Source organism: Leucoraja erinacea, chromosome 10 (genome assembly GCF_028641065.1).
Source record: "Leucoraja erinacea ecotype New England chromosome 10, Leri_hhj_1, whole genome shotgun sequence".
Lineage (NCBI taxonomy): Eukaryota > Metazoa > Chordata > Chondrichthyes > Rajiformes > Rajidae > Leucoraja > Leucoraja erinaceus.
In genome coordinates this window covers 41,498,900-41,513,890 of record NC_073386.1, presented here as the reverse complement: position 1 = coordinate 41,513,890, position 14,991 = coordinate 41,498,900, and the positions used below count along the sequence as shown (strand labels likewise).

The window sequence follows — 14,991 nt, the reverse complement described above, 5'->3', positions numbered from 1 at the left end:
GGTGGAACCTGGGGATCAGTCAATTGATAAATAACATCTGGGATATGATAAAATAAAGATTTAATGGAGTTGCTCAAAACAATAAGATTATTTAGGATTTATAAGATTATTTAGGAATAAACAATTTTCACCAACAGGAGGGTTGATACATAGATAACTATAGGATAGTGGGTAGGAAGGAACTGCAGATGCTGGTTTGCACTGAAGATAGACACAAAATGCTGGAGGAACTCAGCGGGAAAGGCAGCATCTCTGGAGAGAAGGAATGGGTGATGTTTTGTGTCGAGACCCTTCTTCAGTGGGTTCAGAGACCTTTTGTTTTTATCAGGAAATCAGTATTCAGACACCTGCACTATTGATTGGGAGACAGAACCTCTAAAGAATTTAAACGAATTATCAAGGTTTAAAAAGGCAGTACCAGTAATGATAGCTAAACAAAATTACTAGATTGTTATAAAACCCTTCTGATTCACTAATATCCTTTGGAGAAATAAATTAGTCATTTCGAAGCAATCTGACCTAGATGCAAGTCCAGACTACCTTTGAGGATGGCTTTTGACTGTCCAATCCAATGATCCATTCCCAGAGCTGGGCGAGTTAAAGATATGCAATACATGTGCAGTCAGCAACAGCCACATCACCACAAATTAATAAGCAGACAGAAATTAAGGTAATTTATAAAACATTGAAGAGACCTGACCATTATTTTGAGATTTTTTTAATGTAGATCTGCAATATGCTGCCTGAAAAGGCAATATTGCACAGCTGCAAGTGAAAAAATGTATAGCTTAAAAGGAAAAAGAATCGCAAGCATAATGGAGAACGAGTAAGGAGATAGTGAGGAATGCAAAATAGATCAAATGGTCAATTTAGTTTTCTAGGTACAGTGTGGAAACAGGCCCTTCGGCCCACCGAGATCATCGATCACCCTTACATTAGTTCTGTGCATCCTACACACTCAGGGCAACCCACAGAAGCCAATTACTACATCCTACAAACCTGCACGTCTATGGAAAGTCGGAGGAAACCCACGCAGGCACAGGGAGAACATGCAAATTCCACACAGACTGTAAACGTAGTCAGGATCGAACCCGGGACTCTGGCACTGTGAGACCACAGCTCCGCCACTGCGCCACAATCTATATGCTGCCTGGTTCTGTTAAGCTAAAAACATCTGACTGACAAACAAGTTGTCTCTGAACTTTATTGACTCTTCCAAACATTTTGCAAAATGACACACAAAAGTCTTGATAAATATCTTCACGACAGTATTTGGCACTCCAAAACATCAGTGTTTGAAAAGTTAATCAAACCGATAAACAGGCACTGTCATGGACATGGAATGTTCATTGGCTGGAGACCGATAGCAATTTAAGGTAGGCCTGTCTTTGGACAGATGTTGTTTAAGTAACCAGAATTCAACAAGGATTGAAGCAGGCAAGAATAATTGTTTCCAAAATCAGTCCAATCATACAAAAGCAAGCCAAACAGTTAATAAATAAAACCGTTCAAGTCCTGGGCTAGGTAAAATTACAGCAAAATTCAAGTCATTGTTAAGCTAGAACCTAATAGTAAATAAAGACATTTTAAAAATTATAGGTTTACAAGTTTAGCTTTTCAAGACAATTATAGGTGTACAGGTTTAGCTTATTAGGTTTTCAAATGATCAAAATTTCTCTGACTTACAAGCTGTTTGTCCAAAATTATTTTTCCTTTCCTTTACACAAAGATTACGCAAACTACTTCCTGCTCTATAGCCAATGCTGTATTGTGGGCGTGGTAACATAACCCAGATGTTGCACAATACAACTGCATTATATTTGACAGATGGTGGAAAGTTACATTTAGTATGAATGCTTTGCTTTACTTTTATACATAACAGAATCTTCAAGTGAACATTTCACTCTTAGGTTCACAGAAATTGATTAGCTTTGGAACCTCTCCATTTATACAATGGATACAAACTCATTTTGCCATCTTTAATAATTAAAGTTTGCACTTGTACATTCACCTTTCGCATTTCAAAGTGCTTCATGTCCAATTAAGTGCTTATACAGTACATTGCAATTACAGTTATAATATTGGAATTATCTATGATGCAACAGGTCATTTAATAATAATAATAATAATAATAAATTTAATTTATGGGCGCCTTTCAAGAGTCTCAAGGACACCTTACAAAAATTTAGCAAGTAGAGGAAAACATGTAAGCGGAATGAAATAAATAGTAGAGACATGACTAGTACACAAATTAAAGACAGATTTAGATGTTGTCTCTCAATTGGCTCAGCAAATGCTCCCCGTCCTCTTTCATTCTGCCAACTTTTCCTTTCCCAATACTTACCAATTCCCATTTGAATGTGTTGTCTGTGTGAAATTTGCACATTCTCCGTATAACTGTGTAGGTTACCCCTGGGTGCTCAAGTTTCCTTCCATATCCTACATACACGCTGGTAGGTTAATTGGCCATTATATTTAACCCATTAATATAGGTGGGTGGCAAAAGGAATCAAAGCGAGTTGGTGGCCATGTAAGAATATGTAGGGCTATGAAGAAATGAGGGGGAATGCAATACATGGATTTGCCCTGTCAAAACCTGGCATGGATTGGACAGGTTGAATAAGCTTAAGTATTTAGTAAGTCAGTACAGTTTTGGTATGTGTATTTTAGAAATTATATATTTACATTGAAGGCAGCGTGGAGAACTTTCAGTGGGTTAATTGATGTTCAAGTGATATAAAGAAAGGTTGATGTCAAGTAGGCCTATACATTTGAAGTTAGAAGAATGAGATGTGAATTTATTGAAGGTTATGAAGGGTTGACATGATGGATGCTGAGAGGCTGTTTCTGCTATTATTCAGAAACTATCACTCATGTATCAGAACAAGGAGTGATAGTTTCTGAATAATTAAGGCCCAGAGAACATTCAGGCAGAGTCCAATAAGTTGCAAGAACATTTCAATCGTAAGACAAGGGAACAGACAAATCTCACACTCCCATGATTTCGTTATCTGTTGCAGGATCTAAATTGTGGAACTGTGCGAAAATCTTCATCAGAAGGATCTAACTGGTTCAACGGTGGTGAATCTCTGAAATTCTCTAACCCAGAGAGTCATTGCGGCTGGTTGAAGCTGAAGTAGATTATTTTTTGAAAGATTAGGAAATTAAGATTCAAGAGTGTTTCATTGTCAAATGTCCAGAAACAGAACAATTATATTCTTACTTGCAGCAGCACAACTGATATGTGAACATAGTACTCTGAAAAACTTGTGATGGACTGGGCAGTGTTTACCACTTTATGCAATATACTTTGTTCCTGTGCTATGAGTTGCTGAACCAGGCTGTGATACAACCAGTCATTAAGCTCTCTACTGTAAACTGTAGAAGTTCAAGAGAGTATTTGTTACATAGAAACATAGAAAATCGGTGCAGGCGGAGGCCATTCGGCCCTTTGAGCCTGCACCGCCATTCATTGTGATCATGCCTGATCGTCCCCAATCAATAACCCGTGCCTGCCCTCTCCCCATATCCCTTGATTCCACTAGCCCCTAGAGCTCTCTCTCTCTCTCTTAAATCTAGCCAGTGATTTGGCCTACACTGGCAGGGAATTCCACAAGTTCACAACTCTCTGGGTGAAAAACGTTTTTTCTCACCTCAGTCTTAAATGGCCTCCCCTTTATTCTAAGACTGTGACCCCTGGTTCTATACTCGCCCAACATTGGGAACATTTTTCCTGCATCTAGCTTGTCCAGTCCTTTAATAATTTTATATGTTTCTATAAGATCCCCCTCATCCTAAACTCCGAATACAAGCCTAGTCTTTTCAATCTTTCCTCATATGACAGTCCCGCCATCCCAGGCTTTCTTCACTGCCTGCTGTACTTGCACGCCGACTTTCAGTGACCGGTGTACAAGGACACCCCGGTCTCGTTGTACCTCCCCCTAACCTAACCCCATTGAGATAATAATCTCAAAATAATAATAATCCCTTGTTTTTGCCACCAAAGTGGATAACCTCACATTTATCTATATTATATTGCATCTGCCACGCATCTGCCCACTCACTCAACCAACCTGTCCAGGTCACCCTGCAACCTCCTAACATCCTCTTCACAGTTCACACTGTCACCCAGTTTTGTGTCATCCGCAAACTCGCTAGTGTTGCTCCTAATTCCCTCTTCTAAATAATTAATATATATGGTAAACAGTTGCGGCCTCAACATCGAGCCTTGCGGCACTTCACTCGCCACTGCCTGCCATTCTGACTTTGACATACCAATTCTCTCCAATCTTCTAAGGAAGTAGAGGCGTTGATGAGCTTTCTTTATAATTGCATCAATATGCTGGGACATATCTTCAGAGCTATGCATGCCCAGGAATTTGAAGCTTTTAACTCTCACCACCATCGTCCCATCGATGAAGACAGGTTTGTGGATCCTCATTCTTCCTCTTCCAAAGATCAGTTCCTTGGTCTTACTGACGTTGAGAGCAAGGTCACTGTTCTGGCACCATCAATAGCCTCCACAGCTTTCTGTGGCAATGAATTCCACATTTTTATCACCCTTTGATTAAAGAAATTCCTCCCCATCTCCTTTCTAAAGGTAAGTCCTTTTATTCTGAGGCTATGGCCTCTGGTCCGAGACTATCTCTAGTAGAAACATCCTCTCCATATCCATTCTATCCAGGCCTTTCACTATTCAGTAAGTTTCAATGAGGTCTCCACAAATCCTTCTAAACTTTAGTGAGTACCGGCCCAGTGCCGTCAAATACTCATCATATATTAACCAAACCATCGTAATCATAAACCTCCACTGGGCACTCTCCAACGCCAGTACATCCTTCCTCAGATATGGGGCCCAAAACTGTTCACAATACTCCAAATATGGTCTGACTAGTGCCTTATAAAGCCTCAGCATTATATCCCTGTTTCTGTATTCTATCCCTCTCAAAATAAATTTCAATTTAGCATTGCATTCACCTTCCTTACTACTGATTCGACTTGCAAATTAACTTTTTGGGAATACTGCACCAGCACTCCCAAGTCCGCTGCCAGCAAAAGACTGGAATGGTGTACTCAGGCCAGTCCAACAGCCCTCCTCTCCATCAAAAGCATTTATATGAGGGGTGTTTGATGGCTCTGGGCCTATACACTGGAGTTTCAAAGGATGAGTGGGGATTTCATTGAAACCTACTGAATAACGAAAGGCCCAGATAGAGTGGATGTGGAGAGGATATGTTCGGTATTGGAAACATCTACGATCAAGGGGCATAACCTCAGAATAAAAGGATGTACCTTTAGAATGGAGGCGAGGGGCATTTTGTTAGCCAGAGGGTGGTGAATCTACGGAATTCATTGCCACAGAGGGCTATGAAGGATGTCATTGGGTATATTTAAAGTAGAGTTTGATAGATTCCTGACTAGTAAGGGTGTCAAATGTTACAGGGAGAGGGCATGAGAAAAATAAATCAGCCATGATTGAGTGGCAGAGCAGATGGGCCAAATGGCCTAATTCTGACCCTATGTCTTATGAGACACTGCATCATCAGATGATTACCCATCCAGGCCATGTCATCTTCTCACCAGAGATCTTAGAGCAGATGCTCTAAGATCTTTGCTTCTCACCTAATCTTTGCTTCTCACTACTACCGCTGGGCAGGAAGTGCGGACACTTGTTGTCCCACAACAGATTAAGGAAGAGTTATCTTTCTACAACTATCAGTTTGTTGAACCAACTCACACAATCGTAATCCTACCTCAGTACTGAAACACTATGGGCCGCTTCTTACGGACTTGTTCTTGCTTTGTGTTGCACGCGTGTCATGTTTTTTTCAGTCTTTTTCTTTACATTGTCTTGTAGAATTTGTTTTTGTGTGTTATATGAAACAATATGCCCCTGATGCTACGGCAAGATATTCTTTCCACGTGTATATCGGCGTACTTATATATGACAATAAACTTGACCTGACCTAACGGTCATCTTGGATTTAATGGGCTGAGAAGGGATTTTCTGTGTGCTATGTGATTCCATGGGTTATGGAGGTTCTTCCTTAAAAGTATTCCAGCGGTAGATTTGGGAGACGGCAGGAAAACGTCTCGAGACTAAGACTGCAGCAAGCCATCACAGTCAAAGATCTTTGATCACAGTTGCACTAAACGTTATTCTCCCTTATTATTATGCAAATATTGTAATCATTTCAGCCAAAGATCCTATAGCAGAGGATCTTTGATTTCTGCTGGCTCAGGGGGCGGGCGGGCGAGGCCACGTTTCCTGCCACTGGCGGTTGCTCGCTCAGGATCAGCGCGGCTGCTGCAGGGCCTCAGGGAAGGGGACGATCGCGTACGACCGTGTAGGAGGGGAGGGCTCTGGATGGGGATGATCGCTAACGCACTGGGGCAGTGGCAAAGATACTAGAGCTCCTCTAGTATCCTTGGGCAGTGGTGGGCAAAGATTATAGCTCCTGTGTGATCTTTGGTGGTGGCCACGCGGGCCGCGCTCAGTGCTGGCGGTTTGGCGCGCGTCACGTGAATGCAATCCGATGCCGTGAAATGGCGGCGGCCGCCGGAGCTGCAGTGGAGCCGTCGCCTAAAATGGAGCCCGTCCTATGTTCGGGTAAGGAATGGCGCGCTATAGGATCTTTGGTCACTGCCGCTGGCTGGGCTCCCGCTTTTAGTTTTGCAGCCGAGCGATCGCGATATTGTTGGGCTCCGGGAACCCTCCACCTACCTCCAGGCTATGGAGGATCACCATCGTCTCGTCCGCTCACCTCCATTCCGAGCGCAGGAGGGCCGCCCCTCGCTTTCACCTCCTCGCCCCCTACTAATTTTAAAACAGTTATGGAGAGGGGGAGGTTTGCGCCCACAAGTTTAAGGTCCTAAAACGGGGTATGGCCGATTTTGGAGGTAAGGAGACGGCTGGCAAGCGGGACACGTTCAAATGTGGGGCGAGCATAAGTACACGAGCATCATGTTCGTGTCAGGGTGAAGAACATGGCTGACAAATTTACGAGAGATGTTAAGGCTTTGGTCAGGAAATGAGGCACACATCGGTATTCATTTGGGATCAATGCAAGTAATGTTGGGGTACATTGAAGGAGGGCAAAACAAAGCATTGGGGTATATTAAGAGAAAAAGGGTGGTTGAGAAAATAAAGTCAGCCTAGCCGTGATTAGTACGACAGCCATGCTGCCTTTTCAGCCATTGAGACAGAAATCGGTGAGCACTAATGTACATCCATTCATTGAAATCACAGCATTGAGGTACTGAACATTTTTCCGTGACAAAAGTTGTGGACTTTGAGCGGTATACTCACTAACTCGCACAGCTGTATATCTGTTTCCGATTTCGTTCTTGCAATTCCTATGCATTTCTATCATCAGTTTTACTGATGTCATCTTGATTTCTTATGTTTTCTTGTACCCATTCTACTTCTGAATCTGCGCTAACTCTCAGTACAAACCTATTTCCCCGTACCTATGTCCTTGTAATTTATTTTCTCACGTGTTCCTATCGATTCCATCTTGATTCCACCTGCCAAGCAGAAAATTCCAGTAGCCAAATAATATGCTAGTCCGCATGTTTTAAGGGAAATCGGAGCACCTGAGGGAATGTGGGAAGAAACCAGAGCACCTGGGATAATACAGCTCCACTGTGCTTCACATTTTAGTCGATGGAGATATAAATATTGGGAATCATCGAGCTTGCTCGCTGCATTTCATCAAAAGTAAGGCATTATTGACATTTTATCTTTATTCATTTGTTATATGAAAAGTTGTAATAGTGAAAAATCCGTCAGTAAAATTGCAAAATCGCCCATGGTTCTCAGGTGGGTTTTAACATGCAAAATGAAAACGCTTCTGAAGCTACATTTACCATTTAAATAATCGTAAACTATCAATGCGTTTTGAAATAAATTTTACTCAGATGCAAGCTAAGGAATGGGATAATTGTCAGCTGTTAATTGGACAAAATCAGGACATTTAATTATTTGCCAAAATATATTTCTCAATGTTTCTTGTTTAAAGCCTGCACAATCACCCAAACTACTTATTTATTTTACTGACGGATTTTTCACTTTTACAACTTTTCATATAACAAATGAATAAAGATAAAACTTCAATAATGCCTTACTTTTGATGAAATGCAGCGAGCAAACGCGATAATTCCCGATATTTTTTATATTTATATCTCCACGGCGAATGTCCGCTAACCACTTCCGCTGTTGTTGCCCCTTCAGTTCCCTCTTGTATTTACCTTTGGTTTTTATCTATCTTCTGGACTGTAAAGTAAGATAACCGTGCCTCACGGTCACCCCGACTGGCACAGTTATTTACAGCTCAAAAACGGGCCGTTTTCGCCGTTTTGTAACGGGTGTGAAAGTGCGCGTTTTCAGCATCAATAACATGTACCGGAAGTGACGCTTGTACCCCAGTTGGATTTTGCGGTCACGTGGGTGAGGATCTATGATCCAGTGACCTTTCGTGAAATCACCCTATTGATGCAAGGAACTGCAGATAATGGTTTATATTAAAAAACACACACAAAGTGCTGGCGTCATTGCAACTAGCAAAATTATAGCCTTTTGAATTCTATTTTGTGTTTAATAATTTTGCATTTATCTGTATTTTCTGCATTTCAAATTTCACATTTCCAGCATGTACATTGCAATATTTCATTAATTTATTAATGATTCAACCTCTTATTTACATCTTCAGCCTTTTTTTTTTGCTTGTCATAGTACCAACTTCACCTGACCTCTAACCTCTGAGACCCTTTTTCTTTTTCCTTCCTCATTGTTTTGTTCTGCACCATAAAAGCTATTAATCTTTGATTTCTTTCACCCCCTACTAGACTTCATGAAAGGTTTAAGTCTTGCACCTGCACTAGCTGTTTGAGATGGTGAGTACTTTCTGCATTATCTCTTATTAATGAAATATACGTTCTGTGCAACATAAATCATTGTGTAGATTCATCCGGTCCCCCCCACCCTTGAAGATGAGGTACTAAATTAAATTCTTAGAAAACTACTGCATTAGGTGAAACCCAAAACCTGCCTTAAGTGGTACCTGACCCTGGTCTACTCAGTTTTTTACTGACAAACCAACAGGAGGAACAGACATGTGTGAATTTTTTGCAATTCACAAAATGCGGTAGCAGTTTTACAGGTAGTTGTGATATTACAAGTCAGTTATTACATGTTATTACCAGTTAAGGTACAGTGATATTTGAGTTGCCATACTAAGTGGAAAAACAACAAGACACGCAACCGCATGAAAGTTAACATAAACATCCACCACAGTGGATTCCACTGTGACGGAAGGCAATAAAGTTCAATCTTCCTCTTTGTTTTCCTGTGGTCAGGGTGGTCAAAGCCCCCGCAGCCGACGATTGAAGCCCCCGTCGGGGTGATCGAAACTCCCACTTCAGGGTGGTTGAAACTATCTCTGCAACCATGGAGCTCCCGAATTGGCCTCTTCTTACCAGAGGCTTGACGATGTTAAAGTCTACAGGCCCTGCGGTTGGAGCTTCGATCCCCGGCAAAGGGATCGCAAGCTCTGCGATGTTAAAGTCCCACAGCTTGGAACGCTGGGTCGGTCTTCAGGAAATGCCGCCAACTCCACGATGTTAAGTCGCAGTAGGAACTGAATTGGGTATTAGTGGAAGTATGTCTTTAAATGGCAGGCTAGCTCATTGTTTTGTCATCAGTGCCTTCCCTTCAAATGTTGATCTGCAGCAAAAGGACACAGATGATGATATTGATATTTTGCAGATTCTACCGTGAGGCTCAAAGTAAACGCTCTGATGTGTCCAGCAGCCTGATGTGTATATTATTTGCCAAAACTATAAAGCAAACTGGCTTGTATATAGTTAGCTGCATCTTGTATGTGCACACATTTATTTATTCAGTGTAATTCTCTAACCTTGTTTTTATTATGTTGCTTATTGTTATGAGTCAAATACTAACTAATTAAAGTACAAGCCTGCAAATTTTGTCACATGTAATGGGTTTTGGTAGACTCGCTTTTGTAAAGTATGGTCCTGCGTCATTTTTCTATTATTCTGGATGGCATGCTCTTATTTAAAATCAGTTTATTTTCTGATGTAATACTATATAGGCGAGGCTCAAAGAGGGGACAGCTTAAAAAAAAAATAGTTGTGATTGTCCTGCTTGTAACTACTAATTGTGATCAAGGGCTGTTGTGTAAAATTGGACTGGGTCAATATGGCAGTTATGGATACATCCTTCTATATTCCAGATCACTCATGAAAATCAAGCTTGGACATTTACCTGGAAGGATGGCTTACAGAAATCCAAGAAGTAAACACTTAAAAAGAAAAACAGGATCGTTTTGAAGTGTAAATCCTCAATCTGGGATTGTATTTGGATCAAGAAGGAACTGCAGATGCTGGAAGATCGAAGGTACACAAAAATGCTGGAGAAACTCAGCGGGTGCAGCAGCATCTATGGAGCGAAGGAAATAGGCGACGTTTCGGGCCAAAACCCTTCTTCAGACTGATGGGGGGTGGGGGGGGAGAAGGAAGGAAAAAGGGAGGAGGAGGAGCCCGAGGGTGGGGGGATGGGAGGAGACAGCTCGAGGGTTAAGGAAGGGGAGGAGACAGCAAGGGATAGCAAAATTGGGAGAATTCAACGTTCATGCCATCGGACGCAAGCAACCCAGGCGGAATATGAGGTGCTGATCCTCCAATTTCCGGTGTTGTGAAGGAAATTGGAGGAACAGCACTTCATATTCCGCCTGGGTTGCTTGCGTCCGGTGGCATGAACGTTGAATTCTCCCAATTTTGCTAGCCCTTGCTGTCTCCTCCCCTTCCTAACCCAACCCGAGTATGACGTACATTACTAGAGTAACTCTGGGTTGGGTCATATCTCCGAAGAACATGGATAGGCCATGACGACGCTGCCTGACCGGCTAAGTTACTCCAGCACTTTCTGATTACCTATCTTTACTATCCATCTCATTTTGTTCTTCTCAGCTTGCCCCTTAGCCTGTGCTCCAGAGAAAATCTGTTCAACTTGTAGCTAATATTCTCCAGATAACAACCAATTGAATTTCACTGTGCCCTCTCCAAAGCCTCTCTCATTTAATCCCCTTATTGTATGTCAAAGTGCAGGAAATGTCTGTTTGAGTTTATATACTATACTTAAACAGACTACAGCAGTTCATCAATAAAGCACACTGCCATTTTATAAAGAGCAGTTTAAGGTTAGCAAGTGTAATTAATTTTAATACCATCTACATAGTTTGGAAAGTGGGGGAGAAGTTTAGTAATCTCGTGTCTATTGGTACTCGTATTCTGGTGTAAATTTGATCAGTGATGCAAATGATGATGATGAGTATTGGGAAATGTGATGTCGTTGATCTTCAAGGCAAGTGATCTTCAAAGTAAATATTCTGATGCATCCTGCTGCTAATATAGAAATACTCAGCCTGCCATTTAATTGCATGTGGGTGGTTGTGAGGACATACCTTCATTGGCATCTAATGTTAGATGCATGCACTATGTAAGTTGTTATGGACACTAATGATTGTTTTGTGCTGTTGGCAGGGGCTTCAGTTCAAGTCGTTTCTTTTTATCGTGAGGTAAGTGAATGATTATTTGTTGATACTTATTTGCTGATGTTTTGAGACTGGAATGTTTGTTTAATGACCAAAGAGGGATAATTATTTTCTTGAATCATGAGCAGAGAGGTTTGTTTGCTTCATTTTTTTTTGCTGTGATTTAAATAATCCATTTTAATTTGGGAGTTACAACTTCAGTGCCCTTGATGGTGTGGTGACAAACTTCAGTATGGGATTTCTGTGGTTAATCCAGAACACTTGCCATTAGTTTTTGGGTATGGGCAGTAAATGCTGACCTTGTTGATATTGTCCAAACCTCAAAATGGGATAGAAAAATGCATGTGCTTTTCTGCAGGGTAATTGTGTGAGACTTGGCAGTATGAGCCTGGGTTCATCCAATCCTCCTCTACCTCTATCCTTGAATGTGAATTTGCTACACAAGACCCTAAAATTGAACTGAGCAGCAATTAGACCTGCAGCTGTCAGTGAATCCACTTGCCAGCAGGCCAACTGCGACAAAATGGATGGTTTATTTTTCTAAAACCACAGATTGGTGCATTGATAAATGTTGTTGCAGTACAACAACAAAAAAAAATATTGATTTTGTCCATTAATAAACATTTCTTGTGAGGTATTTTTTATCGAGGGTTATCACCAGAAAGGCATGTATTGGCTGACTAAGTGGTTTGAGATAAATGTCCAGAATTGTTTGTCATAATTTGCAGGGTGCAAGTGATGACTTACTTTTTTTGCTGACTTTAATGAGGCTGAAAGTAAACGCTCTGATGCATTCTGAAGTTTGTGCATACACACATGAAGCTATGAAGGCATCTAAACTACCGAGTTCCTACAGCAGTTTGTGTTTTATTCTAGATTCCAAAATCTACAGCCTTGTCTCGAATCTAAACATCTGTCATATTTATGATTTTTTTTTGGTGGATATGGCAGCTACTAACAATAATCTTGAGCAGCTTTATGTTCGTGGTGATTTCACCATGTAGCTTGAAGTAAATACTGTACGCTAGAGTTGAGTGCATATAATTTTCTGTACAGTACAGCTGTGAAGGAAATGGTCGTCTTGCATGTAGTGGGATTACGTTTTGGTCTTTTTCTGTGCCCATCTCATTGGCTGCCTTGGTGAAAAAGTAAATGCAGGTGATGATTCTTTAGTAAAGGCACCTCATGGTTTATGTGAGGGTTACGTACTTGAAAAGCAGCACTTAATTTAAAAACACATAAATTAAATCCCAACTCCATCCATTTCTGCCTTCTGCAAAGACCGTTCCCTCTGCAACTTCCTAGTTAACTCACCCCTTCCCACCCAAACCACCCCCTTCCCAGGTACCTTCCCCTGCAACCGCAGGAAATGCAACACCTGTCCCAGTACCTCCTTCCTCAACTCTGTCCAGGGACCCTGACAGTCCTTTAGGTTACGCAGATGTTCACTTGCACCTCCTCCAACCTCATCTACTGTAGTCATTGTTCAGATGTGGACTCTTGTACATCAGCTAGACCAAATGTAAACTGGGTGTTTGTATCACTGAACACCTTCACACAGTCCATCTGAACCTACTCGATCACCCGGTTGCCAAACACTTTAATTCCCATTCCCACACTGACCTTTCTGTCCTAGGCCTCCTCCATTGTCAGAGTGGCGCTAATCGTAAATTGGAGGAACAGCATCTCATATTCCGCTAGGGCAGCTTACCAGTGGTCTGAATATTGATTTCTCTAACCTCAAGTAACCCCTGCGCTCCCTCTTTCTCCATCCCTCCCCTACCTAAGTTGCACCAGGTTCCCGTTTTCACCTCGCAAACAGCTAACAATGGCCTGTCTCCTTTATCATCTTTACCCTTTTGCATATCTTTCATTAATTTGTTCTATATCTTTTCCCTTTCCCCTGACTAGTTTGAAGAAGGGTCTTGACCATAAACGTCACTCATTCTTTCTCCAGAGATGATGCCTGAGTTACTCCAGTATTTTGTGTCTATCTTCATTAAATTAAACAAATTAAACTATGCTGTCAGCATTAAATTTGAGTGCGTTATACCAAACATAAATAAAATGTGAGGTGCCTGTACTGTTTCCATGCCATGAATTGGATATAATATGATTGATGAATTTCGAGGAAACAATTTGCATTACGCAGGCCAAATTGATTATAACGTGATTTTCATAGAGAACTGCGTAAAAATTAAATTGAATATTGACAGACAGAAAAAATGTCTAGGTCCTCTTGGCAGTAATTAGATACAGTTGTCTCAGTCCTTCTGTTTCATATCCAGTGGGCATTGAAATTGACAAGCCATCTCTTCTATTGACGGAGAAACAAGATGCTAGTTGTTTTATATTGAAACGTGTAATGGTGCCTGTTAAACAATGTAACATGATGCTTTTAGTATTTTTAGTTTGCAGTAATAAAATATATTTAAAGCTGTAAAAAATATTTTTTTTTAAATTCTGCAGGGTAAAAATCTTTTTGTAATTGTAAGTCTGACATTCTCTAGCCACTGAAGTGGCTCTTCCCTTTTCATCACCACTGACACAATTGTTTTTCTAACAAGATTGTCTATAACACTAGCTTTCTTAGAAAAAGCGCCGTCATATTATAGCAGAAGGGCGGCACGGTGGCGCAGCAGTAGAGCTGCTGTCTTACTGCGCCAGAGTCCCAGGTTCGATCCCGACTACAGGTGCTGTTTGTACGTTCTCCCTGTGACCTGAATTTTCTCCGAGATCTTCAGTTTCTTCCCAAAGTCGTACAGGTTTGTAGGTTAATTGGCTTGGTATAATTGTAAATTGTCCCTAGAGTGTGTGTAGGATAGTATAAGCATGCGGGGATTGGTGCAGACTCTGTGGGCTGAAGGGCCTGCTTCCGCCCTGTATTGCTAAATAAACTAACTGTGCCTTGTAAACTTCTTTATACTTGTGCTTGGAGGTTAGCAGTGATGTGGAAATTGTGGTTATTGGTACTGGGCTTTGGAGTGATTACAATTGTTCTGTGACTTTTAAACAAATTGTCATCTAGAACTAGTTATATGTATTTTGATGAGTGTCTGGTTGTTTTATGATGAAGAAAGAAGACTTGGAAGTCGGACCGTTCATTTAAAAACATATCAACATCTCCGCTGCTTTCTAAATTTTTATTCTGTTTTCAAACAGGGGCTGTCACATGAGAATGGACTTTATCGATGGATGCTCAGAGCTTTCCAGGCCACTTGAATCCACAAATTACAACAATTGCAGTTGCCTATTAGAAGAGCTGACAAACTTCAAAGAATGATAGGATCTTGTTGGAGAGAATCCTCTGGAGGATGGGGATCCCTTCCAGCAGGAATCTTTGGAGTGTTCACCAGGATCTGATCGTGTGTTTAATTATGTCAATTTGTTGGTCAATTAAAATTAATAGCTGATTTAA

The 14,991-nt window shown here is 41.2% G+C and overlaps 2 protein-coding genes and 1 long non-coding RNA gene across 6 annotated transcripts in view; 1 reads left to right on the top strand and 2 right to left on the bottom strand.

Annotated features, from left to right (window-relative positions):
• The window catches only part of LOC129701072 (2-5A-dependent ribonuclease-like), a 25,496-nt gene extending 18,640 nt beyond the window's left edge, over positions 1-6,856 (bottom strand). The window contains 1 exon segment of the mRNA XM_055642026.1: positions 6,725-6,856. The gene's annotated coding sequence lies outside the window, so the exon portion shown is untranslated.
• Positions 6,271-14,991, top strand: LOC129701073 (uncharacterized). 3 transcript variants are annotated; one of them, XR_008724151.1, is made up of 6 exons: positions 6,271-6,610; positions 7,539-7,720; positions 8,848-8,895; positions 10,254-10,417; positions 11,563-11,597; positions 14,736-14,991. It is a non-coding gene; the product is annotated as an uncharacterized LOC129701073 (long non-coding RNA). The 3 variants fall into 3 exon arrangements; XR_008724149.1 differs by lacking the exon at positions 7,539-7,720 and having other exon boundaries at positions 6,285-6,610; XR_008724150.1 differs by lacking the exons at positions 6,271-6,610; positions 7,539-7,720 and adding an exon at positions 6,761-6,900.
• The window catches only part of LOC129701070 (regulator of G-protein signaling protein-like), a 67,834-nt gene continuing 62,447 nt past the window's right edge, over positions 9,605-14,991 (bottom strand). The window contains exon 23 of one of the 2 annotated variants that reach the window (XM_055642025.1): positions 9,605-9,724. In XM_055642025.1, coding sequence (XP_055498000.1) covers positions 9,685-9,724 — 40 coding nt within the window. In that variant the 3' untranslated portion in view covers positions 9,605-9,684. The remainder of the gene's footprint in view (positions 9,725-14,991) is intronic. The other variant, XR_008724148.1, reaches the window with a different exon arrangement.